The sequence below is a fragment of the Glarea lozoyensis genome (assembly GCF_000409485.1).
Source record: "Glarea lozoyensis ATCC 20868 chromosome Unknown GLAREA1, whole genome shotgun sequence".
NCBI classification, from domain to species: domain Eukaryota; kingdom Fungi; phylum Ascomycota; class Leotiomycetes; order Helotiales; family Helotiaceae; genus Glarea; species Glarea lozoyensis.
In genome coordinates, this window is record NW_007360983.1 from 1,355,600 (window position 1) to 1,373,188 (window position 17,589).

A 17,589-nucleotide genomic window follows, 5' to 3' on the forward strand; every position below is an offset into this window, starting at 1 on the left:
TGCAAAATGGGATAATTTGGACTATTCCTCGTATGTACAAGCTATGATTGCTTTTCTACATTCTAAATACGCCGAATTTTGTCGCTTCCGGTTCGTTCTTACCGCCCAATGCAGCCATCAAACTTAAACCAAGTACTCTTCGTGTATGACTAGGAGGTATAACACCGTCATCCTAAGGTTATTAGTCAATATAGCTCTTTACGAACGCTGGTCGTACTTACCCATAATCTAGCTGATGAAAAAACAGCTTCACTCTCCCTTTCGATTCTAGCCTTCAGTTCAGGGTCAACTGCTTTTCCCACTGTCTCCATCACAGCTGTGAGTTGCTCGGCTCCCATAACACCAATCTTTGCGTTCGGCCACATCCATAAAAATCTTGGACTGTACGCTCTTCCACACATTCCATAGTTTCCAGCGCCGTTACTTGCACCCACAACAACAGTAAACTTTGGGACATTGGCACATGCGACAGCTGTCACAAGCTTAGCCCCGTTCTTTGCTATACCCTCACGTTCGGCATCTGTGCCGACCATAAATCCACTGATATTCTGAAGGAAAATTAAAGGTATCTGGCGCTGGCAGCAGAGTTCGATGAAATGCGCGCCCTTCAGCGAAGAGGTGCTGAATAGAATGCCATTATTGGCAATTATACCGACTTTGTGACCATATATATGCGCAAACCCAGTCACGAGAGAGCTTCCATAATCGCGTTTAAATTCTGAGAAAACACTCCCATCCACAATGCGCGAAATGACTTCATGTATAGGTAACGGTTTTCGGTGGTTTACGTTGGCAATACCAACCAATTCCTCGGGGTCGTGTAGTGGTTCCTCGTAGGTTGCGGGCGAAGGAAACTCCTTTTTGGGCCAGTTGAGATTGCTAATTGACCTCCGAGCAAGAACGATTGCGTGAGCATCATCGACCGCTAGATAATCTGCCACACCTGAGACAGATGTATGCATCTTTCCACCTCCAAGATCTTCCGCGCTCACTACTTCGCCAGTAGCAGCTTTGACTAAGGGTGGTCCAGCCAGAAAGATATGTCCTTGACCATCAACAATAATGCTTTCGTCGGACATGGCTGGAACATAGGCTCCTCCAGCAGTACAAGGCCCCATTACTACAGATATCTGGGGGATACCCATTGAGCTCATTCTGGCTTGGTTGAAAAATATTCTGCCAAAATGCTCGCGATCTGGAAAGACATCCGCCTGATTTGGAAGATTAGCACCGCCGGAATCGACTAAGTAAACACAACTAGCCAATCAGTAAATCGATAGTCAGAATGAGGAGGAATTGGCTTTGTGCTTACGGCAGATTATTCTCTTGTGCAATAGCCTGAGCTCTTAGATGCTTCTTCACTGTAATGGGGTAATACGTTCCGCCCTTAACCGTAGAATCGTTCGCGACAATCATGCAAGTAACCCCTTCAATAACACCAACACCAGTAATGATTCCTCCCGCTGGAACGTCTGCTTCCGGATAGACTTCATGACCAGCAAGAGCGGAGAGTTCCAAGAAAGAGGTTCCAGGATCAATCAACGCTGTTACTCGATCTCGCGGTAACATCTTTTTGCGAGCAATGTGTTTCTCTCTTGCTTTAGGAGGACCTCCTTGATGTATTTTCTTCGTCAACTCCTCCAATTTCGCCATGACTTCCCCCATTTGTCTTGCATTCTCCTTGTACTCTTCCGACGAAGGATCGACATTTGTAGGAAGAATTGAGATAGCATTGGCTTGAGTCGGTGTTGTATGCGTAGCAGCGAATCTGGTAGATATTCTCGCAGGGAGTGTTGCTGGGAAACCGCGTGGCCTTGTCTGACATCTCGAAACTCCTAGCGCTCTTCTCGCAGCCCGTATTGTTGACATGTTGAATATGAAAAGTGCTGCTCCCGCAGCGAACGAAATCAATTCCTACATGAATGATATGTTAGAGGTTTGGCTCTTGGTGAGTTGAAGTTGAATTAGCGGCCAGTTGCGGCTTAAGCCGCATGCCCCGAAAACGCGGGGTTTTAGTTCACCGGCTCAGACCCCTGACATGGACCGCGGCTTAAGGGTTCATAAAATCATTACAAGCTCAGAACAAACACTTTGAAGAATAAACACCCAACTTCTGTCAAGATGGCGACCATGAGATGTATGAGATCCCTGGCTCGGCCGGCTTTGAATATCAGATCAGCAGCACCGGCAATATCAATGACGGCGAGGAGAAATGCATCATCTAAACATCCAAAGGGATTCGAAGCTCCCTCTCAGAATGAACTCGACGAACTGCGTGAACGAGTACAGGAATTTACACGGCGCGAGATTCCGGAGGAAGTAGCTTCCAAAACAGACAAAACCAACAATTTTCCCAATGAAATGTGGCAAAAGATGGGAGATGCTGGATTTTTAGGAATCACTGTTGATGAGGACGTCGGTGGCTTAGCAATGGGATACCAAGCCCATTGTGTAGTTATGGAAGAAATCTCAAGGGCTTCAGGATCCATTGGTTTAAGTTACGCAGCTCACTCACAACTTTGTGTTAACCAGCTTCAACTGAACGGTAATGCTGAGCAAAAGCAAAAGTTCTTACCGGGACTGATTGCCGGGACTAAAGTCGGGGCTTTAGCGATGAGTGAGAGCGGAGCTGGAAGCGATGTTGTCAGTATGAGAACAACAGCAAAGGCTGTAGACGGAGGTTACGTGTTGAACGGAACAAAGATGTGGATCACGAATGGCCCAGATGCAGATGTTATTGTGGTTTATGCTAAGACGGAGCCAAATGGCGGGTCCAAAGGCATCACCGCTTTCCTGGTTGAAAAGCAATTTGAAGGATTCAGCTGTGCGAGGAAGCTAGATAAGATGGGTATGCGGGGAAGTAACACCGGAGAACTAGTGTTTGAAGGTGTCTTCGTGCCAAAAGAAAACGTTCTGGGTGAGATCAACCGCGGTGTGAAGGTGTTGATGGAAGGACTCGATATCGAACGACTTGTTCTCAGTGCTGGACCATTGGGAATCATGCAGGCAGCATTAGACGTCACACTTCCATTTACTCACCAGAGAAAACAATTCGGAGCGCCAATTGCTCACAACCAACTAGTTCAAGGGAAACTGGCAGATATGTACACCAAGCTGCAAGCATCTAGGGCATACACATACGACACTGCTCGAAAGGTTGATGAAATCGGCCAGATCAGAACACAAGATTGTGCTGGAGCTATTCTATATGCAGCAGAAAGAGCTACAGAGTGTACCCTGGACTGTATCCAGTTATTAGGAGGAATGGGATATGTAGAGGAGATGCCTGCTTCACGGTTATTACGAGAGTGAGCTAAAACCCGCTCAATTCCCTTATAAACTATATTGACTTATTCAAAGTGCAAAATTATATGAGATAGGAGCTGGCACAAGCGAGATTCGGAGGATGGTATTAGGAAGGGTAAGAATATCTCTCATTTATACTACCGAAGTTGTCGTATGCTAATTTCTCCGTAGGCATTCAACAAAGAATACGCTAGTTTTGCACAGTAGTAAAACATAATGAAACGAAATAAAAAAGAGAAATTTGCATAGAGCCTTAGCTAAGAGGGTGACTCGCCGTATGTTAAGATACTACTATGATGTAAATATAATCTAGACGCAGTGTACATAGAAAGTGACCAATCTCCATATGCATGCATTTCGGCGCTCTGTATCTCACGCATAAACGCTTAGTGACAATGGTAAGTTAATCAAACACTGATATTCTAGATATCTTCGTACTGTACAATAACCTTGCAAAGGTTGGATGACAGTATCTAGGCATAATATATAAACCTCGTCATCTCATCCATCATCAGCTATGATTAAAATATAAAGTAGTGGGTATAATCCTTATTCATAGAACCCCCCTCGAGCGCCGATATTGTGGCTATAACCCTTTGCCGTCATACCAGAAACAAGTCAAACTCCGTCCCAGTTACCAGCCCCATTGGTATTGTACCAGATATGTTAACCTCTATTCAAACAAGTCGCCCTTTCAAGAATGCTCCTTTTGCCATTTCACCAATTGCCTTGTGAGATTGTCCATCATTTCTACGCAACTGAGATCCTCAAATTCCTTTTTCGAGGCTTCTTCAGCCCCATCTTCGGTGCCGCTTTTCCCGTTGACTTTTATCATAGGAAGCCCGTCTGCAACACCACGAATGGTCTTCTCGGCGGAATCCGTAGTAATAGGTGATACCGATTCGCCTGCCATTTCCAATTGCGTCCGGGAGATATAATCAAGAATACTTCCTACTCGCTTTCTTGCATCTGCCATTGATATCTTGCTTCCCGGTATTTTCGACTTTGACGCCTTCCCCTCATGATGCGAACTTTTGGTCATGATCCCATTGCTACTCTCCTCGGCTCTTGGGACGTCCCTGGACTGCGATCTCTGAGGAGACGGGTTACTTCCTTCTTGTAGATCGCGATCTTTCGTGTATTGATTCTTTCCCAACTTTCCTTTTCGCGAGTTGGGAGGCCTTCCTCCCTTTTTATGTGATACTGGTGGTTGTACTGCTGGCGGTGTGTCAGGGATCGCAGGATTGAAAGGTTGCGGCGGGTCCAGAGGCTGAATTGGTGTTTCTACCACAGCTTTAGTTGTGGAAATCCGCGATGCAAGCGGTATCTCCTCTGAGGGATCTGAATCTAGTTCCCCATTGTAAGTACATGTCTCATCATAGTGTTGCGACACAAGCTCACCATCAAGCCTCCTTCGTTCTGCCCGCCCCTTTCTTTTGCTTGCAGCCTCTTGTCGTATTTTCTCCTTCTCTTCTCTCATCTCCTTCTCCCTGTGATTACGAGCAGCCGCGCCTCTGATCTTCTTAGGTCCAGGCACTCGCCCGTTTGTGCCATCGTCAGAGTCTGCTTGTGGGGTGTCGTTCTGTTCTTGAGGTGGTGACGGAGATGCGGACTGTGTTCTTTGCCGTTTGGGTCCTTCCTGCTTCCTGTTTATCGTCAATATTGACCATCGATTGCGTACTTTGCAAAGTAAGATATATGGGGGAGAACGCTTACTCCTCGCTATCGCTGCGGCCTCGTTTGCCCCGCCTTATAGTCCCTCCATCTGTGCTTTCACCACTCTTCTCCCCTTTACTCGCTTCAATTGCCCTTCGTAACTGTTCTTCCTCATCATATGCAGCATCTCGGCTATTCATCGTAGATCTTCGTTTTGCGCTTTGGAGGCTAGAAGAGGGACGCCCGCTTTTACTGCCTCGAGGAGATCTTGTGCCATCCTTTGAAAAGGAGGCCGCTCGCGATGTTGTTCGAGATAGACTTTGGTAGAGTGGTAGGTAATGCGAATATCGCTGGCTGCGTCCCATCATGTTAGCGATGCTGTGCAAAGTGTGTTGCAAAAAGCAGTTGAATTTGTCGTCCACTCGTTAGATCTGGAACAGAGAGCCTTGTGAGACCTGATCTGCGCCACCTTCCCGCGTCGAGCTGACGGGCGGATCAAATATGATGATGATGAAGTTTTTCGCAAACAGAGTTGAAATAACGTACCCATTCGGCGCTGCGAATATCCTATGCAAATCTTTCCGACATTCTTCGCAAAAGTATTCCTCGGGGCTCATGTCCTCATTCATAATTCCAACACAGTATCCGTGCTGCCACACTTTACACACGTCGCATTGTAAAAAGAATCCAGCCCCGTCCTCAGTAATGTCTGCAACTGAGATTATGGGTTCCTCAATGCCATCTTTTATGCCGTTCTTGCTGTCTTCGTCGCCGAGCTGTGGAGGGCCGGGGTATTCGTCAAAGCCGCAAATGCAGCGAACCGCCTCATCGTCTTCCGCACCTTCGTCATTGCCATTCGTAGTCTCTATTTCTATTGCTTGCGCTTTCGTAGGTTTGTCCTTGTCTTCAGCGCGGCCGCGCTTTCGTCGTGTCTGGATAGCGTCCTCCACGGGTGTCGCGACAGCTTCCTCGAGCGGTTCTGAGGATAGCGACCCTGTAGGAGTAGACTTTCGGGGAGATTCTGTTTTCTGATGTGAACGAGTAGCTCTCTCAGCACGACCAGAAGAGTTGGAGGATGCGGAGGAGTGATGTGAGTTAGATGGCGCGGGTTGACTCGACCGAGCGGCCCTCGAGGAGCGTCGAGCAGTGTCCATCTCTTGATTAGTTTTCTGTGGTAAAGGGATTTTGCGTATAATTGTAACCTAATGATGCGATGATTCGAGTAGCGGAACGCGTATGCAGACGTCGAATTGAGCTGCTGCGCTCGAGGTGAGGTGAGGAGAAATCGAGAGGAGCTTCAATCGCTGCAAGAGCGACTCTGCTCAGTGCGAGAAACACAGCTAGAATTGGTCCGAAAAGAGAACTTTAGGATTCTAGAGCGATTCGAGATGACCCGCGACCGTCGAGCAGAGGACTGGATAGGGTTGGCGGTACATTGTCGTGTTGGGGGAAAGATTCCTGTCCTCGAAATTGTTTAAGCACTTAAGCTGCTCGATCCCCCGCCGAAATCACTCGGCATTTTACAGCGCTCACTCCCTGGCTCCGCGAACGCTCACGAACAGGAAAGGCGGCAACCAACGAAAATGGCTTGGTGACAATTGAGGAAAGAACATCGTATTTTGCAGAAGCTAGTAAAATATGAAGATCTTTCAATTAAAATATTTGAGAGGGATATTCCTTTGGCTTGCTCGAGGCGGACGTATTTCGAGGCTCGGTATTCCCAATTCGTCGACTAAAATTGACATGACGATTCAATGCCGCTTTTCTCATTGATGGCAAGTAATGACGAGCAGCCTAAGGCAGAAGAGGCCACTGCACTCAGGCCGCCAGCTCACTAGGGTCTTAGCCGTGTCATGACCTCTAAAATCAATTAACACACAGTCTAGGACACTTGGAGCAACCACCGATATCAACACTGCGAAATCAAAGTCTTTGCTGATATTGCCGCAACCAAAAGACTGTTATCTTGGATACCTCTTCCCAACTCGCTTCCCTCATCACAACTGTCGAATTCGGTTAAACTCTACGTGGGTGTCATTTTGGAGTGCTGAGCAATCCGATACTGTACGTCTCAAAACATGACCGGCGACTCTACATTCTGGCCTTTAGACGGGAAAGGGCGAATACTCCATGTGCAGTACCGCTAGGAATGCGGACTACGAAGAAATATAAGGGGCATTAACAGGAACGTATTTGGCTGATGTATTATTCTTAGGGAAAGATAGGGGGGATTGTGAAAACCCACTTAGATCCTCTTCTGTAACGAACCTCGAATCGAACCAATTGTCGTTATTACCTTGTTATTGCTTAGACGTTGTTTTGGTTTTGGGGAGGCATTATTGCCATGTCGGCGTCAGTGATGGGTACGAAGCTTTCATCATGAACCACCCGGCTCCGCCACAACGAAAACACATCTACTTTCCCAATCCTTCGATACTCCAGATATATTGTCGAAATCTACTGGTGTGAAACAGTAGCTGACTGTTCGTGTAATTAATAGGATACTCCCCCGAATCACCACGAGGCATGTCTCCAGATGCAATTTCGCCATATCAAGAACGTCCGATTCGCCCATTACCCAAGCGAAGACTTCGAGAACGACTTTCTCCAGATGTTGCAGATTCCATTACATATCCTCCTACCCCGAAATCAACCACTCCGTTGTTTTACCACCCGTATAACCTGCGTGACGATGTGGGACTAAATCGGCTGGCTGAGTTTCAGCACCCGAGTGAGAGAGAAAGACAGGAGGAAATGGAACGGGGCTACATTACTAGAAAGTGTGGGGATGAACTTGATAGTGATGAGGATGATGCTGCGTATAGAAGTAGGATTTACTCGAGGCACTCCGAATCCACGACGGGGCGCTCATATCGCTACGTTCAAAAGCCAGAGAACAAAAATCCTAATCCCCAAGCTCCCGCTTCGGCCAGTTCAGCTGATAGCTATGACTCCTTTGAAAATACAAACAACAAAAAGAAAAGGAAAATACCCACACCAGGAGATTCAAGTCTGAATGGAGGACATCTATCTAATGACTTAGCTGGTATGGGTATATCTGACGATATACCCGAGGAGATGGGTAGTTCTGTTGGGGCTTACCATAGCCCCGGGTCCGCTTCTCAGGGGCTTTCGGGGCCGGGCCGCGGCAGATATGGTCGTATTAGAAATGGCAGGAGCCCTCTCCGAGCTTTATCTGATTCAAACTGGGGAAATGGACGCACCCCAAAACAAGGTCAGTTCTGAGACTACAGTGGCATTTACACGTTCACCTTTTTGGTTCAAAGCTAATCACCATCTTATTAAAGGCGAGACTCAGGGTATCATTTCAAGGTCAATCGCAAACGCTCATGCTGACAAGAACAACATCACCCCAGCCCATGGTCAAGAAAACATTAGTTCCCTACACCAGCAAGCTTCGAGAAAAACCTCTACACAATTCACCTTTACATGCGATTCCCAAGTACCTAGTTATCCAGGGCCCACTCCATCGAACGTTATCAACCATAACTCTGGGCCCAACCACACTAAAGTTAACACTCAGGCCACGCAAACGAGTCCCAATATGGCTGGAAACCTTAGCACGCCGCAAGCAATCGCGCAAGCAAAGCAAGGACTCGCTGCCTCACAAGCTGCAAAAGACTCTCTTGCACAGCCCCCGCCCCCAGTCAAGAAAAATCGACGGCGTCGAACAGGAAAGGAGTATCTCATAGCTGCAAGGGAACGTCGAAAGGATCAAGAATACAAGAATTATCACCATCCGCCAGCGGCAGAAGATATATGGATTTGCGAATTTTGCGAATATGAGAGAATTTTCGGCACCCCGCCAGAAGCTCTGATCAAGCAATATGAGATCAAGGATCGAAGGTTGAGGAAGCAAGAGGCGGAGAGGCGAAGGCTGCTGGAAAAGGCAAAAATGAAAGGAAGAAAGGGAAAGAAGGGAAACAAGGGCGTCAAGTCGGCGCCTCTATCGCAAGATCGACAGCAGTCACATGCCCAGACTGCAGCAGCTCCACCTTTAAATCAAAAACAGAATCATAGTCAAGCCAGTCATGACAGCCGAGGGAGTCGTAGTCATGATAGTCAGGATATCGGAAGCCTTCCCAGTGATGAATATTACCCGGATGGTTACAACGAAGACCTTGACAGTCAGGATGAAGAGTACCTCCAGGAGGATCCGCCAATCTCCTCACCATCGACAGCGGTTGAACGGCGCGGCCAGGTCGTTCACCCCGACCCAGGCAAGCATCGAATATCGAGCACTGCAATTCAAGTTTCTTGAAAAATTGAGGAGCCAATTTTTAGTCCGCTGGGATCGCGGAAACACGACCGACTCGCATGCAAATACTTCAATGAAAAAATGCAGCTGTCGCTGTCCTAGCGTGGACTTCAGCGGCGTGATATAATATCTCCCGACAAATCCACCCTCATCCAACCCTGGCAAGATTCCTCATGGATTCCGAATCCTTGGTACACAACAACACTTTCTCTTACCTCATTTCAGAATATCACAAGCATTATGGAGCAAGCATTCCGGACATTAGGATGCATTAAAACTCTATTACAACACTACACAAACTCCCTTCCCCCTTCACCGTAATTGTTCATCATCCCTTCACTCCCCTCAATGCATATGTCCTGGCTGATAGAGTCATGCCGGACGCTTTCAGCGTTAGCAGAAGGATTTACTGATTGGGAATAAACAATTCGACTTGGGACTGTACATTCAGCAGATAGTATCTAGTTCCCGGATTATTAAATGATCCTACCCAAGAAACTTCCTCTCCATTTTGTAATATGTGCTACTACGTGCCTTTGTTCCAAAGCAATTTTTCTACCGTATTTCTAAATAACGCGAGTATCTAAATTCTCATGCCCTTTTCTAGTCATGTCGCTACAGGCAGCTAATCTAAAGACAATACCTCTCCAAAAACCACGTCTCAGCAATCACCCACACAAAACCAAGCCGGCCACTACGCACCAATCCCAATTCCACTTTGCCGCTGCTTCCAGATCATCAACATTCAAGAGTTCTGACCCCACTTCCAGCAATGCCTTCCAGACGGAATTCCTCCAGCTGACTGGCCACGAGGGGGTGTCCCAGTATCTAGTGATCAGTCCTTTCTCCTTGGCATCATTGATTTGAGTTGTCAGCGTTTTGCGTTGTTTATCGTTGATGTTTCCAGCCCAGACCGTTCCAATCGCTTTTCCAAGCGAAGCACTTGCAAGATATGAGTTGAGGTTTGTGTATTTTGTGTTCTTTATGTCGGTTAATGGTGCGTCGAAGAAGATATCTCGGTAGGTGGTGTTTGAAGTGACCAAGTCAAAGTGTGCATTTCCGGTTGCGACAACAGTGATGGGTCGGATTTGTCGTTTATTAGTACTGCTTTCCCAGTATGTCAACCAACGCTTAACACGGAGAGGCTCGAGTTGTGCTTGTATAATTGGCCAAAGTTCTGGGCCATCGGATTTGAAGTCCAGGAGTAAGAGCGTAGTCATTTCTGGGTTTTTGTCGAATATGCCGCGAGGGGAAGCTGGGACACTATCGTTTCCGAGGTTGCTGGCCTTGTTCATGTTCTCCAGTATTTGTAGAAACGGGTTTAGATAAAGAGATTGTAGAGTCTTTTCCTCCGTGAGCGATTTCTTGTCATGCCCGACCAGTAGATCCGCGGCGGTGTCATTTTTGTGAAACCATATATCTGCTTCTACGCTCACGCATCCGGCTGAAATAGCGCTGTAGAGTGGCACTTTGCGCCAGTAATCGTTGTGTGAGTGACAAGACACTGGTGTAGTATCGCGGGTGAAGTCTTGGTTCCATGGATTGAGCAAGGCGACCGAGTCTGCTGGGCTCTGCCACTTTCTGACGATGTCCGCGACTCCGCTGGAAGACAAATTGGGTGCGAGTCTGCTGGTAAGTGTAAGAACCATGGCAATCCAGATGCTGGTAGATTGTTAGCACCTACTTGGGCTACTGGGGGTGTTAGATTGAGAATAAGATATCACTTACAGTGTGAGAATCAAACTGAAGATAAGTAAAACGCGGAGCACACAAAGAAGTGAGTTAGTCCGCGGCGTTAATGTTACAACTCGTTTTTGGTTACTGGCCTCTCCGATAGCATTGAAACTACGAGAATGAAATCTAGGAAGTTTGGGAAAGGTCTGAATTTTGGAAGATAATGAAAATGGCATAGTCAGTTCCACGGACTAAAACACCAATGGTAGATATGGAATTGGAACGAAAGGCATACTGAATCTTTTGTAGAATACTACCAACTCCACAGCAAGAGGAGATCTCAGGAATTACAGAAGGGAAGGATTGAGAAACCAACACTTAAATCAAGCACATTCAGGACACCTCTTAACAAACATTGCGATGTGGTTGTCTTCGGCAATCCATTTGGATCTCATAGCCACGAACAACGGATTCATATCTTCCCACCAAATTGTACGTCTTGTGATAAAAGTTTACATGTTGTGATGAAAGTTATCAAGAAGACATGTTCACCGACAATCATCCTCCTATCCCAACAACATAGGCCAAGAATTTTCTCACCGGTTCCTAGGATGAATAGGTACATCTGAAACTGGTCTGACCCATCTTTGGGTAGTACAGAAGCGGCGAGAGAGACCTGTTGTTGCGATCTGCATGATTCTGCAGCCATTTGATACCTTCTTAGCCAGGAAATATGTTGCAATGATATCGACATAGCCACTTCGTTGACGCTGGCAAGATATTTTAGGCACAAATTTGTTAGTACCAAGACTTATGCTTTGTCAATGTTGGTTATTCTATACCAATCTAGAAGTGATCAGTGGAGGAATGCACTTTCCCTTCAATTATATGAAGTTATCGACAGAGCCACTTCGCCAAGGTTGTTGTGACGTTGATTTAGCAAAAGCCATGTTGGCGATGAAACGCTGGCTACCTTGTGTTGCCAAAATCTGTAAGATTTTATTTGTCCACCATACGATCTCTGTTGGAAAGGAGGACTTTGTTGGTTCAGGGGGGCGGTGTGGGGCCAAGCTGACTCGCTTAAGCATTTATTCGCCGTTCCCTCTTCCTCGACAGGAACATCACTACAGAGCCACCAGTCAAAGACTTCAGGTACCACCTATTCGAGCTCTCTTCCTTTATCTTCCTGTGTTTAGAGTTTGGAAATACCCAAGTTTCTTGCAAGTTTTAAGCCTTCAATATGGCAAGCGTCTTATTCTGCACAGCGAGTGGAACCGAGAAAGTATAGTCTTCTCTAATCACGATTAACACCTCCTGATACTAATTATTTAAGGTGGTGAACGAACTGGTAGAACACACAAAGACTCTACATCCTCGTAATGGTGGCGGATTCTCTTGGAGTCTTGTAAAGACCCGGGACCAAAAGGACATCGAGTTGATTACATCTACGCCGATTCCGGAATTCAGTACGGGTTTTCTTGGAAATTCATACAAGGAACTTGGCGAATATTTCAAAACCCGAGTTCCGGATATTAGTGGGCGTCCAGAATTTTACAACCAGGAGTCGTTCGTCGTTATTGACGACCGAAGCCTCATAGACAAGTCCGTACTTCTCGTTGATTGGTGGGTAGAGACACCAAAAGAAGACTTGATCGGTTATGGAGACGACAAGGAGACCTTGAAGGGCTGGCTTCCTACCGGGTGGCATTCTATCAGAGTGAGATTAGAGGACGCACCCGCAATATGCGCAGGGATATCGCTCAGTTATGATTACTGGTTTGTTCAGCGTTCTGGTCCTGAAAACTTCACTGAAGATGGCGTTTTGATAATGAATGAGGCGGATGTACCAAAGTTTGCAAAGTAGACTCTGGAGCAATATAACCTTGATTTTCTTTCACCATTCTGCAATTCTTTATTCCCCCTTCCGAAAACGATTAAGATGTTAATTACAGAGTATTATTTAGGACTTTCTCCTTCTATAGGTTTTACAGTATACTGGAGTAACCGCGCTTATTGCCAGCTCAATGATCACTATTCCGACAAATAAAAAACCAATTGTTAATTCTAACAGTCTTACAAAGTATACCAATACAAGGACCGATATGATTCTTTCATCAGACTGAAATCTAATCTACAAACTATTTGCAAAATGAGACATTTACCTAGCTTACGGATTTGCCAGCGTCTAGTGATTTCCCCAAAATAGACTGGTTCATTCTTCTCTCCAGTTACTAACATAACAATACAAAAACAACACTCCCCCAAAACAACCAGCCTTCGCCACTCAAAAGAAATAAGCAGACAATGCAAAAATGGCTCGATGACTAAAACTCCAAAACAACACAATGTCCCAAAACTTGCACCTTAATCGGCAGCACTTCCAGCATAAACCAAACCCCCTACCAGACCCCAGCCAGGGGCGTTCCATGCTCCGCCCTTCGTGTCTTTATGATCCTTACGATAACACTTCGAATCCGTATTGGCTTGTTTCTGTTGATACCTGCAACATTCATCATAGGTAATGGTACCACTTGGGTTTTTGTAGGAATTGTGCACAAAGACTAAAATGTTAGAAAAAAGATGAGAAGCGACAGGTATGGACTTACAATAGACGTGTCCCTCAGGACCCTGCAAGCCTTTGTCGTACTTGGTCTTGTCTTGCTCTGTAAGTCTTGTGTTGAATACCATCGATCTCCAGCCTTTGCCGTTTTCTATGAAGCTTGCCTGGTTCTCGGCGTAGCCAATTTCTATTGCATTTCCGTCACCCACGTGGCCTCCGCAAAACAGCTCGTAGCCGACTTTCCAATTGTCAACAGGAACCCAAGGCTTATTGCCACAATTGTACCGACTACCATCACTCCGTCGCTCGATAGCGCCTGAATCACTGTAGTGTTCAGGTTCGGTGGCATTGAGAAGTGCTGTGAAATCCCGTTTGACATTTTCTGGAAGCCAGTCCAGACCATGTCTGATTTTGACGTCTCCTCGCTTTTCAACGTCAGCTCCGCCAAATCCGGCCTTAAGATCGTTCATGACCTGAATAGGAAGATCTCGACGGGTACTAGAACTGAGGAGACCATTACGCAGATCTTCCATGACTTGCTGTGGAAGCTCATCTCTGGTGGCCAGTGGTGTAGAATTGGTATCAATAACCAGTGGTGAACACAGAGAAGCTGGCAAGAACAGACCAGCAGAAATGATGGTTGAAAAATGCATTTTGAAAAGAGTATGTATGTTTGTGGTAAGTTTAAAGAAGTCAAGGTTTAGGTGTTTGTAGATTGGGCCAGCCGATGTTTGATCTTTAAGAGCCAGGCCGGAGCGCGCTCTTTATAAAACAGAGCACCTCTAATCTCTATGTTGAACGTGCTTAGCTGTCATGATCCTGGTGACATAGGTGCCACTTGTAACCTGACAGTCGAAGGAATCTTCTATTTTCTGTCCGCAATGACTATTTTTCTTGAAAATAGGAAATACGAACAGCTGATGACCCGTCGTGATTCCAACACAGTATGGGCTTCCAAAGAGCTTTAACATTAAGTTTAGTCAGAAGATGCAGAAATACATCAGGTCCTTGTTCCTGAAGTTGGTTCGTGAAGTCATTTCGAAGTAGTTTCAAACAACAGGAATGTCCCTAAGCCTCTCTCAGTCACATTGCGAGGAAAGTCACGTAGGAGAGATCCCAGTAACAATTATACGGCCATATCCTGGGGTCAATCCCGTGAGACCTGGAGGAATATCTAGCCCACTGAATGTGCGTTTGAATTACCTGAAAAGGGGGGTTACGCGAGCCTTTTCCTGCTGTGTATACTTGGCTGTTGGTTGGTACGCCATTTGGCTTTTTTAGCCAGACAAATAGATTTGAATCAAAAGAGAAGGCTAAAGCCTAACGTGAAGCCAAAAGCCGCAGCGTTGCCTGCAGCCTGCCAAGTTTCAAAAGTGACATCCTTTCGGCGGCAGCAGCCTCTCCGTCATTACGGGAGCTTGCTTTCCTTGTTGGCTATGTACAAACACTTTCAAATCATGTGTTAAGAGTTCCAACTCAACGTAACATGCCCGTAAAATAACACCCAACAGCCTGACCTTACGGAACTGGCAGATGATCTCTGAGCCCCAGCCTTACTTTCCAAATCGTGTTTATATATATCATCAGCCACTGCAATCAAAAAGTACAAGCAGATAATTACATTTCATTCAACCAATATCTACCTCTATTAGTTGAAATTTCCATTCTTTCTTGGTGTCACTATATCACTTCTCTCAAAGTCTGAATTACAATTCGTGATGCGGAAGCTCATCCAGCTGGCTGGCATTCTTTCTTTTATCTCCAGCAGAGTGCAAGGCTTTGTTGTTCCTCCACTAGCACCTGAGCGGCAAGTAGCTGAGACCCCTGCTACAAATATCTCTACGCAAACAATTGAAGAATCAATAACAATCGTCAAGCGATCCCCTACAATACCATCTCCTGCGGTTGGGGAACTAGTTAGAGAAGTGCTCTTAGATTGCATCAAACATGATCCGGGCGACGGAGCATTAGAAGACATCTGTAATGTGGATTGTTACGCTCATCTCTGTCTCGACCGACCAACCACCATGTGAGTGTTCCATTGGTACTGTAGTTAAGCCATTTCACAGTACTGAGTCAAACATAGGAAATACACACCAGGCAAAACGAATATAGACCCGAATCGAATTTTGAGCGGTTATGGCGTCAGACCTTTCACTGGTGATGATGAAAAGATGGCTGCAAGAGGGGTAGCACGTCTGGGGCCAGAACACCAGAGTGGAGAGGAAATACCCTTCGCTTCCACAGCCCAGGGTGGTAGCGGCCAAGAAGGTACCACAGATGAGCCCGTTGATTTCACAACTCAAGCTCTTCTTGCTGGGGTCAGGGCAGAGGGGCAACCTAGTAAGTGGTTAAATGATCTGAATGGCGTATTTTTACAGTATCTTACAATCGCACGCAGTTCAAGGAAGGGCACTGGCAGAAGCATATCGTGAAGCAACACCATCGCCTGTTCAAAACATGGGTGATTGGTTTGATATCAAATATAAATCAGATTCGTCAGTGCAATCTAGCCCCCCGTCCCCCTCTGATATCAGGGTTGAAATACCTTTATGATTTTGACTGACTGGATTACACAGTTATTACTGCCTGGAATTGGCCAAATGGAGAAGTGGCCAGTTGACTGCTCAGCAACGCGAGGACATATGTAGAAAGAAGGAAGGAAAGGGAAAAGAAGATCCTGTATTTCGCGTCTTTGTCAAAACAACCAAGAAGGGACAAAGAAATGCCAAATTCGCACCTGCAGTTCGTGGGGAAGGAGTGTTTGATTATTTTAAACCTGTTTCTCGACGCGCTCAGACTGCAGAGAAAGAGGAAGAGAAAGAGGAGTGAACTATTGTGCAGTATAAGAGGCCAAGTATCTGGCGGATTGTGTTCTAGATGCTGGCTACTAGAATGGAAATGAGCGGTGCTGAGATCACATTTGGATCAAATACTAGAAGCGTGCTGTATAGTAGAGTTTGAATATCACCAATCACCATAAATCTAAAATCCAACCCACATACACTGTGATACAATTTATGACAATTTTTCAATCCTACAAAACCTGCATCAGAAATTCAATAAGTAGGCACACTCAGCGTCGTCACAACCCTGGTAGTCGTATACCCTCCTCCCGGCGGAGAAGTCGGACACGGAATATACAATTTCTGATAATCTGTTGCACATTAGCTCCATCTCCTCTCATCACCTCTCCCCATTTTCATATCCATAAAGAAATAGAAAGAAATTTAACTTACCAACACTACACCCCGTCCTACACTGCCAACTACAATCCGTCACTTCAGCTATACCAGTACATCCACATGGATTGACAACCGTGCTGGTTACGGTGCATTTTGGAGGGAGAGTGAAACAACTGAATGTGGGACACCCGGGGCCGTCGGTGTGGGTTATGGTTTGGCATGCTGTCGGGATGGTTAGAGTATGGATTGTTGGGGAGGTGGTTGTTGGTTTTGTGGTGTGTTTGGACGTATGCTTTGTAGTTGGCTTTGTGGGTGTCGGTTTAGTCGTCGGTTTTGTGATCGTCGGTTGTGTAGTAGGTTTGGATGTCGGCTTGGTCGTTGGTTTCGTAATAGTGGGCTTCGTCGTCGGTCTCGTAAACGTAGTCGGCCTCGTAGTAAAACTAGTAGGCGAACAAGCAGGGGTCAATGTATACTGCGTACTACAATCTCCCTTACACACCGCTGGACAAGGTGTATAAAGCGTTGTTGTCGGGAGAGCAGTAGGGCAATCACATGGGTTTGGTACCATGGAAAGAACTATACAGTCTGGTACTGGACATGGTGGTGTTGGGAGTGGACATAATGGTCTGGGGAGAATTGAGGTTGCGGTTGGACAGAGGTTTGGGTTTGGGGTTGATGAACCAAATATTGGAGTTAGGAGACTGGTAGGTGTTAATTTGGCAGTGGAAGATGGAGAGGGACAAAAGGATACTTAAGGAGAAGGAATGATGATCTCTTGTGTAGGGTACGCATTTTGAAGATCGAGTTGCAAATCCAAATTTTCAGTAGTTTAGACGAATCCACCACCCGCGACTGAGTTCGAGGATCAGGGCAAATAAATAGTCTTCCACACTGTTACGAGCAACTTACATTCCAGCGGGGTAAACCCA

At 46.2% G+C, this 17,589-nt stretch overlaps 8 protein-coding genes across 8 annotated transcripts; 4 read left to right on the plus strand and 4 right to left on the minus strand.

The window, feature by feature from the left end:
• Positions 1-55: 55 nt before the first annotated feature.
• On the minus strand, positions 56-1,869 carry GLAREA_09110 (ClpP/crotonase; the record flags this gene model as incomplete). Its single annotated transcript, XM_008078071.1, has 3 exons — positions 56-172; positions 222-1,257; positions 1,313-1,869. 3 exons carry the CDS (start codon positions 1,867-1,869, stop codon positions 56-58), a joined length of 1,710 nt encoding a protein of 569 aa, XP_008076262.1.
• A 252-nt stretch (positions 1,870-2,121) lies between these two features.
• Positions 2,122-3,513, plus strand: GLAREA_09111 (Acyl-CoA dehydrogenase NM; the record flags this gene model as incomplete). Its single annotated transcript, XM_008078072.1, has 3 exons — positions 2,122-3,308; positions 3,361-3,421; positions 3,478-3,513. 3 exons carry the CDS (start codon positions 2,122-2,124, stop codon positions 3,511-3,513), a joined length of 1,284 nt encoding a protein of 427 aa, XP_008076263.1.
• A 487-nt stretch (positions 3,514-4,000) lies between these two features.
• GLAREA_09112 (FYVE/PHD zinc finger) lies at positions 4,001-6,116 on the minus strand (the record flags this gene model as incomplete). The annotated part of the gene is made up of 3 exons (XM_008078073.1): positions 4,001-4,952; positions 5,023-5,316; positions 5,509-6,116. 3 exons carry the CDS (start codon positions 6,114-6,116, stop codon positions 4,001-4,003), a joined length of 1,854 nt encoding a protein of 617 aa, XP_008076264.1.
• Positions 6,117-7,488: 1,372 nt separating this feature from the next.
• GLAREA_09113 (uncharacterized protein) lies at positions 7,489-9,244 on the plus strand (the record flags this gene model as incomplete). The annotated part of the gene is made up of 2 exons (XM_008078074.1): positions 7,489-8,197; positions 8,271-9,244. 2 exons carry the CDS (start codon positions 7,489-7,491, stop codon positions 9,242-9,244), a joined length of 1,683 nt encoding a protein of 560 aa, XP_008076265.1.
• A 665-nt stretch (positions 9,245-9,909) lies between these two features.
• On the minus strand, positions 9,910-11,151 carry GLAREA_09114 (PLC-like phosphodiesterase; the record flags this gene model as incomplete). Its single annotated transcript, XM_008078075.1, has 2 exons — positions 9,910-10,903; positions 10,970-11,151. 2 exons carry the CDS (start codon positions 11,149-11,151, stop codon positions 9,910-9,912), a joined length of 1,176 nt encoding a protein of 391 aa, XP_008076266.1.
• Positions 11,152-12,155: 1,004 nt separating this feature from the next.
• GLAREA_09115 (uncharacterized protein) lies at positions 12,156-12,779 on the plus strand (the record flags this gene model as incomplete). Its single annotated transcript, XM_008078076.1, has 2 exons — positions 12,156-12,197; positions 12,249-12,779. 2 exons carry the CDS (start codon positions 12,156-12,158, stop codon positions 12,777-12,779), a joined length of 573 nt encoding a protein of 190 aa, XP_008076267.1.
• A 500-nt stretch (positions 12,780-13,279) lies between these two features.
• GLAREA_09116 (uncharacterized protein) lies at positions 13,280-14,128 on the minus strand (the record flags this gene model as incomplete). Its single annotated transcript, XM_008078077.1, has 2 exons — positions 13,280-13,476; positions 13,522-14,128. 2 exons carry the CDS (start codon positions 14,126-14,128, stop codon positions 13,280-13,282), a joined length of 804 nt encoding a protein of 267 aa, XP_008076268.1.
• Positions 14,129-15,193: 1,065 nt separating this feature from the next.
• GLAREA_09117 (uncharacterized protein) lies at positions 15,194-16,307 on the plus strand (the record flags this gene model as incomplete). Its single annotated transcript, XM_008078078.1, has 4 exons — positions 15,194-15,504; positions 15,562-15,818; positions 15,877-15,973; positions 16,055-16,307. The coding sequence occupies 4 exons, from the start codon at positions 15,194-15,196 to the stop codon at positions 16,305-16,307; spliced, it is 918 nt and encodes a 305-aa protein (XP_008076269.1).
• Between the last annotated feature and the right edge of the window lie 1,282 nt (positions 16,308-17,589).